The 12,529-nt window shown below is 24.4% G+C and overlaps 1 protein-coding gene across 1 annotated transcript; it reads left to right on the forward strand.

Annotated features, from left to right (window-relative positions):
* The first annotated feature begins 8,958 nt into the window (after positions 1-8,958).
* Positions 8,959-12,529, forward strand: LOC124924659 (dammarenediol 12-hydroxylase-like). Its single transcript, XM_047464668.1, has 4 exons — positions 8,959-9,361; positions 11,321-11,872; positions 11,942-12,129; positions 12,230-12,529. The coding sequence occupies exons 1-4, from the start codon at positions 8,959-8,961 to the stop codon at positions 12,527-12,529; spliced, it is 1,443 nt and encodes a 480-aa protein (XP_047320624.1).

Consider the following 12,529-nt stretch of genomic DNA (forward strand, 5'->3'; position numbering starts at 1 on the left):
TGATCAAGAGTTATTTAAATTTTATTACATGAATGTTTATTCTATAAATATATTATTATTAAAGGTTTACATTAATAATTTATTAAGACAATTTTAGAAATAAAATTGTTAGTTTGGACTTCCAATTTCAACACCTTCAACTTTAAGTCCTTTGTTATTAATGAGAATAATTTTGGAAGAAGAAATTATGCAATCTTCTCAGAAAAATAAGAAACAATTAATAGAAATCCCAAGCACTAAATCTTCTATTTTTACTAGTTGATTTATTAAGTTAAAATTTGGATAGTATTGTGGTTTAATTTGAGAAGAAAACAATTATATATATATATATATATATATATATATATATTTAAATGAATGTTGTGGGTCAAATTATTTGGTTGAGGTTAGGCATGGAATAGTTATCAAGGAAAAAACAAATGGCGTAGTTAGAAAGAAAGTGAGACCTTGATGAGATATTTAGAAAATTATAAATATAACCTTAATCAAACAAACATATTACAGGTTGCCTTAAACCACTGTGAGTGGCTCCTATTCGGCCCATGTGAATTATAATTGATAGATGGGGAGGTCATTGATCATTTGTTAATAAATACTTTTTTAATCAAAGTTATCTTAACAACCAAGCATACAAAATCAGTTTTTTTTAGTATTTGTTTTCTTAATTTAAAAAGAAAACGACACTTTATAATCATTACTTTTATTTAAGGCGTTGTTAGGATTTCAAATTTATCCGAGTTACAAATATTTTGATAAAAACTAATATAATATATTTTTTTAAATAGTTTATGATATATTAAAAAATAAGAATCATTAAACACAACGAAACAAAACATGATATCAAAAAACAAAAATATTGAAAAAAAATAAATAAATATTTTTGACTAAAGATAAAAAAAAATGACATTTACTATTAAAGTTGAGACCTACGATTATTTAAAATATAATATTCATCGATAATTGAATTTGAGACTATTATTGAAACAATTTCTCTCTTAATATAAATGATAATGCAATCCCCGAGAAAGTCTTCCTACATTTTATTACAAAAATCTTTTTTAATATGTTTCATAGCGAAAAATGTCCGTTCAGACCAAGTAGTGTTAAAATTAAATGGATCAACATATCAATCAAATAATATTGTTCAAACTTTTTTCGTTCAAATAAATTTCGGCACAATTATGAGATTCTCATCGAAAATGACTGTATTTGGTTCGATTGACTCAGATAAGGAAGGATTGTCATTTTTTAGCTTAAAAAAAGATAAAATATTAATTTTTCTCTTTTTCTCTGAATTTAAAATTAAAAAAATTGTTAAATTTCAAGATTCTCAACTTGGAAATATATTAGATACTAAAAAAATTATCATCAAAACATAAATAATGTAAGACGATTAACATAAACACAAATTACTATAAAATTGAAATTATACCAACAAGTAAGAGAATGAATTTCAATTTATGCCGCCACCAGAATACGGTTCTCTATTTTAGTCTTATAAATTATATAGACCCAATGACTATTAAGAAAAAAGTTTAAATTTTCAAATTATGATGCTACTATTATTGTTAGAACATATATTTTTTTATGCTGAATAAATTATATGTAGTTTAATGATAAGTAATTAGATTTAATTCGAAATAAATAAATTAGAGGCTTTTTAATTAGGAAGAATAGATTATATATTGGTTATTTATTTAAGAATTAATAAATTAATACATTTTTTAATTATGAATAAATATAATATATAATATTAGGATTAACAGTTGACCATTCTTTATATTTATTTATGAATTAATAAATTAAATCTAGATTCTTTAGTTATGTATAAATATAGTATATAGTATATTAGTATAGAATTCTGGGGCCTTCAGTCTAATGTCAGGGTGATCTCATATACACCAACTATTGTTTATCCAGTTTATAATATTGTGAATCCTGAAAATAATTATATTTTATTTTCGAGTAAAAATGAGTTTTTCAGACAAACCTATCACTCATATAAGTTGATCTCATATACACCAACTTTTTTTTAAGTGAGATTATGAAAATATTTAAAGAGAAATTTGTGAAGCACATAATATAGAGTAACCTTGTGTCACTCTTATAATTTTGTTTCATCATAAAATAATTTATTTAGTTTAATTGTTATCTCGTATTTATATAAAAAAAATTAAAATTTAGACTAATTGTAACCATCTAACATGTTTTTAGCATTACATTTAAGAAAAAATGTAACTGAAATAAATGGAACCAATAGGTGATTTTAAAAAGTTGTCATATTAAGTCAAAAAACAGTTAATATATTAGGTGTCATTTTAAAAAATTAACTATTTATTATAAAATATTATTTGAATATAAAAACAAGTAAACAACTTGAGATATAAAAAACATGGGGAGTCAATGATCACTTGTTAATAAATAACTTTTTAATCAAAGTAATCTTATCAAACAAGCATACAAAATCAGTGAATCTTTTTATTTTTTTTTCTTAGTATTTTTTTCTTCCTTAATTTAAGAAAAAGTAACTACACTTACTTGATCATTATTTGATCATCACTTTAACTTGAGAAGTTTAAAATGAAAATCAAACAAGTAATCTCTAATCTCATATACATCAATTATTTTTAATTAAACTATCTAGCGAGTTTATTTGTTCAGTGCTTAAAAATAATGTGAATTCTGAAAATAGTTATACACCATTCATCTCACTCTCGAATTCTAGTAAAAAAATGAGTTTTTTGACTATTTTCTTGTGAAAATTCTTCGAGTTCAACTAGAAACAAAAAAAAAAATTAAACATAAAAGTAAAATAATGAAGTATATAAAAAGAAATTTGTCAAGCACATAATACAGACTAACCTTTCTCACTTTTATAATTTTGTTTCATCATAATATAATTCATTTAGTTTAATTGTAATCTTCGTAATTCATTTAGTTACTAGAAAATTAATATAACTTAGGTTTCATTTTGATTATTTAAAAAAAAAATGTAAAATATTATTTGAATATAAAAATAAATATAAAATTAGAGAGATAAAAATACTATTTATTGATATATGTGATAGAGGGAGGTTATTGATCACTTTTTAATCAAAATAATCTTAACAAACAAGCATACAAAATTAGTTTGAATCTTTTTATATTTCTTCTTGGTATATATTTTTTATTCATAATTTAAGAAGAAGATTGACATTTATTTGATCGTCACTCTTATTTAAAATTTTTTAAATAAAAAAAACACATAATCTATAATTTGTAATCTCTTATACACTAATACTACATTTTTATATTATATATCAAACACAAAATTATAAATCATATATATACAACTTATATCATTTCTTATAATTCATACTAAACATCAATAACCTATACAATTTATATTACCCTATATTATTTATTCCTCATTACAATTTATACCTCTATACAATTTATACCTTATATATTTTGTACCACGTACCAAACGCTACATAACTATTATCAAATAAACTATTTAGAGAGTTTATTTTATTAGTGCTCATGTAATAATGTGATTCCTGAAAATAAGTATACACAATTCATTTCGCTCTCGAATTCTAGTAAAAAATGAGTTTTCAGACTATTTCTCGTAAACATTCTTTAAGTTCAACTTAGGTAAAAAAAACGAACATAAAAGTGAGATAATGAAACTATTTAAAGAGAAATTTGTCAAGCACATAATGCAGACCAACCTTATAACTTTTATAATTTTGTTTCATCATAATATAATTTATTTAGTTTAATTGTAATCTCGTATTTATATAAATTTTTTAATTTAGACGAATTTTAATTATGTAACACATTTTTAGCATGATATTAGAGTTGTTGCAACTAATAGTGGAACCTTTTATTTATTTTTTTCAATTGTAACTAAATATCTATGATGGGTTTGAAAAAATAAAACAAAAAATCTTGAATTAAGAAAAAAAATATAATTGTATGGAATGAATTAATATGATTTTAAAAAGTTGTTCACTAAACAATTAATGTAGGTGTCATTTTGATTATTTTAGAAAATTAATTATTTATTGTATAATATTATTTGAATATAAAAAAATAAACACATTTTAAGAGATAAAAAAATAATTATAAATTATAAAAATACTAATCATATCAGACTTAACAAAATAATATATATATATATATATATATTAAGGCAGCCCATTTATTAAAATTAATAAGGTTTTAATTAAATATATTGTAATTTTAAACCTAAGATACAGTGATTTTAGATAAAAATTTAGAATCTTTAAGTTATAGGTTCAAACTTCAACAAAAAAATCATTTTTTTATTAAATTTTTTAACTCGATTTAGGGCAACAAAAAAATATCGAATTTTTTTTTAATGGGGTTGGGGCAGCCCAAAACTCGGATCGATTCTATATATATATATACATTGAGGAATATATAAAAATTTAGAGAGTGTCCGTGAGTGACTGTCGTCATATTTGATTTAAAATAAAGTTGTTATTGTTTTTCATTATTATAAATTAATATAAAAGAGCAATATCTCGGGCCATTTTTCGGGGGTTAAAGAGCCGGTCCGAGTATTGGACTTCCCTAGTTTCGATAGAAAAAAAATGTTATATATTTTTTATCCTAGGTCTAATTTAAAAAATTGATCAATTTTTTTTAAAATTTAATCGATAACTAAATAAAATAATAGGTTTTTATATTAAACCACCTATCTACAATAATTTATGTTCAAAAATACCGTATACTTAATTAAATATCTCACTAATTTAAATAAATTGACTATCTTGAAAAATGGGTTGCCCTATCCCGATGGTTTGTCGGGTTTACCCTAACCGACCCTGTTTGGTTATATGTATAATTGGTAATGATTTTGAGGTGATAATTTTTTTTTTGAATAAAATGTAATAATAAAATAATAAATAATAATTTAAAATATTAAATATTTTAATTAATTATTAAATAATGAAAAAAAAAGAAAAAGAAAAAATGATGTGTTATTTTTAGATTTTAGTTAATAAAATAACCTCAAAAGAAAGACTTTAATGTCGTGGGTAGTTAGGTAAACTAAAGAGTACGTTGAAACAGACAAAGATTCAAAGGTCGGATGGATTTAAAAAAATTTATAATTGACTTAAATTAAAATGAGAAAATTTTGGATAAAATAAGTGAAAAAAAAAGTTTTACCATTTTTTTTTTTAATAATTACATAAACAAAACCCTGAATTATATTGAAATTTAAAAAAAAAAATTAGAGAGTAATTCCCAATTTTACCGTAAAAAAAAATTAATTTTTATTATTTTTAAATTTTTTGTTCGAGTTTAGCTAAACCTCTACATAGATCAGTATACCCTGAATATAGTGTTAGGCTAAATTGATTATTTTAATGATCAAGTTGAGTTTTTGTCTATTAAGTTCGGTTGACACAACTTAATATATATATGAAAAGATTTCAAACAAAAGTGAAAAATATATTAAAAAAGTGAAGGAAACAAATAATATGTAGATAAAAGAATCAAACTAAGAGTGTGTTTTTATAAAAATGATTACACTAAGCCACAATGTAATTATTATTATTTTTCTCGAAAAAAAACTTGAGAGATAAAAAATATTTATAAATTATAAAAATATTCAAATAATCATGTCAAACCAAACTAGAACATAATTTATTAAACGCCGCCCACAACCACCCTCACTTAAATAATCATAATCAAACAAAACCCTAATCTTACATCTCTGTCATATATATATATATATAATCTTACATCTCTGTCATATATATATATATATATATATATATATATATATATATATATATATATATATATATATATATATATATGACAGAGATGTAAGATTATATATACTCTGTCATGTATATATATATAAATATATAATAATTATATTAAAACAAATTACAGGTGAGTGGCCCCTTCTCTGGTCATATGTTGTTTTTGTTTTTCAGTATTATAATAATTTATTATAAAAGAAGTGAAAATATCTTAATGTCATAGGTAGTTAGGTACCATAATAATGAATATCATGTTTGTTTAGAGATGATAATATAGTGTTGATTATTTTAATGATCAAATTGATGAGTTTTTATCCATTCAAAGTCGGCTGAGACAAATTAATACATGAAAAAATCCAAACAAAATCTATCCCTTACATTTCACAAATCAAAGTTATAAGTATCAATCTAATACACGTGCCTTCAATCTCACGTACAAATCCAAGTAAGTATATAAATTGGTTTGAGTCCATTTTATTTTTTATACTATTTTTTACATATATTTTTTTTATTATCCTATTACATACATAAATAATCAAATTATAATCTTCTTATATTCAGTCAAATAATTTTCTTAATTTTTCATTAAGTACGGAGTTATAATTTAAATTCTATTTGGACTAATTTTTTTCCACAAAAATTACAATATAATAAAATTATAAAAACTAATATATGTATATTATGTTCAAACTTTCATTTACTATTTTTGAAATTATAATATTCATTTATAATTGAATCTGAGTCTATTTTTGAAGCAAAATTCTCATGATAATTTATTTCATATTTTATTACGAACTTTTTTAACATGCTTAATAGCGAAAAATATTATTTTATAGATGTTGTTGAAACGTGTACATGCAGTTAAAACTAAATTGTTCAATTTAATTTGTCAATTAAATGATATTGCTTTCAATTATTTTTGTTTCAAATAAATCTTGACACAATTGTGAAACAGTTAACATATTCTAAAAATTAGAATTCATATAGACACAAATAATTATAACACTATAGATACTGATAAAATTATGAATAAAAAAACAACCCTAAAAATTATATAAACTAATGAGGAGAATAGATTTCAATTTAGAATCTTGAGAATAATTTTAATTTAGAGTTGACCTTTTATTTTAGGAATAAAAATTATAAAAATATTTAAGAAAATTAATTTTAATATTTTTAAATTAGGCATTATAGTACTGATCACTATTATATGATAAATGAGTGATAAAGGGAGAAAATTTGAGAAAGAGAACGGAAGAAAATTTGAGAAAGAGAACGAGAGAGAAAAAAAATAAAAAGTGTAAAGAGAGAAGAGAGATAATTTTTTTTAAATTTTTCAGCTAGCTAATCAGATTCCATCACGTTATTCTTTCTCTCTATAATTTCTCTATTAATAGTGTCATTAATTGTGTCGGAAATAATGTGACAACACGTGATTGGACTTGAAAAATGGAATTTATCTATTTAAGTTCAATTACGTGTTGTCAGATCAATTTCGACAGTGTTCATGATATCAAATTTTTGCTCTCTATCATTACTTATAATAATAATTATATAATTTTTTAATGATGATTCATGTTGTTTTAATATACTAATTATATAGCTTATAGGGCTAGTTGGATTGTGGTTATTTGAAATTTTGAACAATCATAACTTAAATATATCATAATTAATATTCTTTTTTTTTCACATCACTCAATTCATTAATTAAAATATTAAAATATATTTTATTTTAAATTATTATTTTTATTTATCATTATATATTAATACCTTTAAAAAAAACCATCTCTCAATACTCCCAGTTAGGGTTGTAAACGAATCGAATCGAAGCGAATATTACTGTATTCGATTCGTATTCGTGAAACTATTCGAATATTCGTATTCGTATTCGAAATTTGTTCGAATAATTAATGTGATTCGTATTCGATTTGAAATTGATATTCGTATTATTCGATCCGATTCGAGTATTCGATTCAATTTTTTTAAGGTGGGTTTCAAGTTTTCAACCGAAGAAATGTATATATGTACTAGGGTTTTAGAATAAATAATATTTATAAAATTAAAATTAATAAAACGATATATATATATATATATATATATATATATATAATCGAATATTTAATCGAATATTAGCGAATACCGAATCGAATATCTTGATTTTATATTCGTATTCGTTTATTAGTCGAATCGAATTGAATATTTTTATTCGAATTCGAATCACAAAATTACGAATATGAATATCAAAATTCGAATACGAATACCGAATCGAATCAAAAATATTTGATTCATTTACTACCCTACTCCAAGTCCTACTGTGCAGGCTGATTTATTATTATTCTTCTTCTAAAACTATTTTGTTGTGCATGTTCAGTGTGAGGATGAGAAGTAAAAGAAAGGGAAATTGGAAAAAAGAATAGGGGAGTGATGATGCTGAAAAATGATAAAGAGTGAGGAAAAATAAAAAAGAATAAATTTATTGTTTTTTTAGCCAATTAATTTCCAAATTTCCTTTCTCTATCATTCTCATTAGAAAAAAAAAATATTTACTATCATTAACCTTATTTTATTAATATATATATATATACTAAAATTCTCAGGCTACAGGCCCCAGATAACGTGGGCTTGCATCAAAATAAACGGAATCACACTAAGGCCTGATTCGGATTGGGGTTATTGTAATAACCTAAAGGGGAAAAATAAATAATGATTGGTGATGATTTTGAGGTAGTGAGAATAACTTAAATGGTATTGAAAATAATAATAAAATAATAAATAGTAATTTAAAATAGAGGGTATTTTAGTATTTTGGGTAATGAATTAATTGATGTGATTGATAAGAGAGGAAGTGAAAAGATGTTTGAGTGGGTTGGGTTATTCCGAACAAGGCCTAAGTTAATATATATATATATATATATATATATATATATATATATATATATATATATTGGGTTATTCCGAACAAGGCCTAAGTTAATATATATATATATATATATTGGGTTATTCCGAACAAGGCCTAAGTTAATATATATATATATATATATATATATATATATATATATATATTTTGTCAATGATCATTTTGCCTATTAATATAATTTGGGCATTTGCCTAGCTATATATATGAACCAACCTTACGGCCTCTCAAACCCACATCTATATACATCTTCTTGAAATGGAACAATATTTGTTCTCGTCTGCCTTTGTTATGGGTGCCAGTGCCACCACCTTACTTATCATCATCTTCTCGTTCTTATTTCACTCCAATTCGAAACAAAAAGTTGCTTCTATTGTCGGTCATCCTCATTCTCGATCACCGCCAGGATCACGTGGTTGGCCATTCATAGGAGAAACCTTGGACTATCTAAGCAAGCTTAGAAATGGAAACATTAGAGAATTTGTTGTGGAGAGGGCGAAGAAGTATGGCTCGTCAAATGTCTTCACCACGTCGATAATAGGGCATCCCATGACTATCATGTGTGGGGTTGAGGGTAACAAATTACTTTTCCATAACGAGAACAAGCTTGTGAAAGTTTGGTTCCCGTATACGATAGAAAAGATCTTCGAAAAGACTCATGGTAAGCCCATCGGAAGTGATTTCGAGAATGTGCGAAGAATAATTTATAGGTTTCTCAGACCATCCACTCTTCAAAAGTATGTAGGTAAGCATTGTAGAATATTTTTCTAATGTGTTTTTGGACATTTCACTAACTTGGAACTCTTTTTAGGTTTAGGCCTTTTGAGCTTTAACACACGCATAATTATACTTTCATGGTTTTCAAAAATCTATGAATCGTTTGTTAATAAATTTTGAACACAAATGAATACCTTTCATATTTCTCAAATAAACTGAAGAAAACACTAAAATTTAAATTAATATATCATTATTAGTCAACCAGCATTATCATATCCAATGCAAATTAAATAACAAATTCTAAGTGAAGATAGCAACTTTGTTCTAAATTCATTATTGTTTCTAAGTAAAACCAAACGTTTGTTATTTTATGCTTATAATCATCTATATATTTTTTAATATATATTTGATAAAATTTCATTACAATATACATAAAATATTTTATACAATTTTAATATTTTGATTCTTAGTCTTAGTTTGAATTGGTTTAAAACATGTATAAGACGTGATTGCATAATAAGTTGTTACACAAATATTTTGTGAATACACATTATCAAAAATTTAAAATCAAACATCTGAGTATTTAACAAATAAGCTAGATAATCTTGAACAAATAAAAAAGATAAGTTAAAGTGATTAATTCGTTCAAAATAAATTTAAATATAAATTCTGCAAAAGTCTTTCTTTACACATTTGAAAACAAAATTCTTACAATAAATCCTTAAAATGAAAATAATAATAAAAAACATTATTCCCAGCCTAAAAATACCCCATACATGCAATAATATCAATCCAATCAAAAGTAATTGCTAAATTCGGCATAAACAAAAAAAATCATTGCAAATGCACATGCGTTTTCATTATAGATATAAATATAGATAAAATTTTAGCCAAATTTTCGTTTTGCTCAATCATAACGCTAAAGTCACATTGAAGCCACTAATAATGTCAAGCGAAATGGTTTGGATTTGGAGCCTTGGGAAAGAATTAAAATATTAATATTGATGAGCTAATATTATTTAAAATTTAGTTAAATTAATTATAAAATGTATAATTTAAAATCATACGCAATAATTAAAATAAAATAAACATTGCAGTGAATATCTTAAATTTCATTTTAATAACTAAATCATTTTTTATTTTTATTTTATTATGTATTTGGTAACCATAAAATTGGAATTTGAATTGAAATTTGGAGTATATCATTTAATATGAAGAATTGGAATTTGGCTTCTAATAAAATTTAAATCAATATGTTTTTGGAATTTGATTAACTAAACTTATGTTTTTATAATTTTCAATTCCACAATTTTTAAGTTAGGAATGGTAGTTCTAATTTTATTTTATTTATGTTTTTTAAATTTATTTATATAACAGTTAATGTATTGAATTGATATATATTTTTTTAAATTATAAAATTAAAACGTCACATCAATATATATATATTTTTAAATTAGTAAGTTAATATTTTGAACAGATATTTTTTTTTAAATATTTATGAAATTAACGTGCCGAACCGATATTTTGTCTTTTTGATTTTTAAAAGTTAACATTCTGATCCGATATATTTTTTTTTAATTTAGTAAGTTAATTTGTTGAACTAATATTTTTTTTCTCAACAAGAATTGTCTTTTAGATTAAAAAAAAATTGATATATGAGTTATTCTAATATGTTAGGTCAAATAAATATATTAATAATATAAATAATATATATTTAAATTATTTTTATTATATATTTTTCAAAATAGGAATTGAAATTAGTTAAGATCTATAGTTTTTCTAAACATAAGAATTTATATGAAACTGAAAATAGAATTCCAATTCAAAAGTCATCCCTCCAAATTAACATACCTAGTTTTGTTGGTTATCATCATGGTTATTGTTATTATCTTGTTCTCCGTAGTTTTTGTTTTAACCGATTTTGAACTAATGGCGTTGTTTAAATACATAGGTACAATTGACAATGTAATGCAATTAGAACTGAAGACGCAATGGAAACCAAACAAGCCAGCTATCGTACGTGATCTTTCAGGAAGATACACGATTGGGGTGGCATGCCGATTATTTCTGGGATCAAGAGATTCCAGCATGATCGAAAAGCTTGAAAAACCGGAGAAAGATATAGCTGCCGGAATAATTTCAATTCCTATAGATTTTCCTGGAACAACATTTAATCGGGCATTGAAAGCTGTGAAAAAAATAACTACACTACTCGTGGAGGTGATTAGGCAAAGGAAGGTCGATCTTGCAATTGGCAATGCATGTACAACGCAGGACATACTCTCCGAGATGGTCAATGCGATTGACGAGAATGATGAGTTGTTAAAAGAAGTTGACATTGCGACTCATCTAATAGGTCTTATCCACGGAGGATATGATCCTATAAGGTGTGGACTAACCTTCATCGTAAAGTACTTGGCCGAGTTTCCACAAGTTTATGATCTAGTCTTTAGAGGTATGTATGTTTAAGACTAATTTAAATTTTGCACTCTTTATACTAATGATAATATTTGTTTTCTTTAAGAGCAAATGGAAGTGAAAAAGTCGAAAGAAGAAAATGAAGCATTGAATTGGGAGGACTTGAAGAAAATGAAATATTCATGGAATGTTGTGCAAGAAGTATTTAGGTTAACACCGCCTATACTTGGGACGTTTAGAGAGGTCATCAAAGACTTCACATTTGGGGGTTACACAATTACTAAGGGAGACAAAGTAAAATTATTAATCAATTAATTTCATATTACACTAATACTATGGTTACACAATTGATACATATATACTTATCCATTTTCAAAATATTAAATATATGCAGATACATTGGACTACCTATTACACTCATTGGGACTCGACATATTTTCCAAGTCCTGAGAAGTTTGATCCATCGAGATTTGATGGAAAGGGGCCTCTACCTTTTTCGTATGTACCTTTTGGGGGAGGACCTCATATGTGCCCAGGTAGTGACTATGTAAAGATGGTAACATTGGTTTTTATGCATAATATTGTTATGAAGTATAAATGGGAGCTATTAGTTCCCAATGAGAAAGTTGTGGTCGATCCTCATCCAAGGCCGACTCGTGGGCTTCCCATTCGCCTTCTTCCACACCAGATATAA

The sequence above is a fragment of the Impatiens glandulifera genome, chromosome 1, assembly GCF_907164915.1.
Source record: "Impatiens glandulifera chromosome 1, dImpGla2.1, whole genome shotgun sequence".
In the NCBI taxonomy this organism is placed as follows: domain Eukaryota; kingdom Viridiplantae; phylum Streptophyta; class Magnoliopsida; order Ericales; family Balsaminaceae; genus Impatiens; species Impatiens glandulifera.

Excerpts from the sequence above, each read along its gene's own strand:
- LOC124924659 (XM_047464668.1), top strand. The coding sequence starts at position 8,959 with ATGGAACAATATTTGTTCTCGTCTGCCTTTGTTATGGGTGCCAGTGCC. Across the intron at positions 9,362-11,320 it reads GATCTTCGAAAAGACTCATG|TTTTTGTTTTAACCGATTTT; the intron begins GTAAGCCCATCG and ends TGTTCTCCGTAG. Across the intron at positions 11,873-11,941 it reads TTATGATCTAGTCTTTAGAG|AGCAAATGGAAGTGAAAAAG; the intron begins GTATGTATGTTT and ends GTTTTCTTTAAG.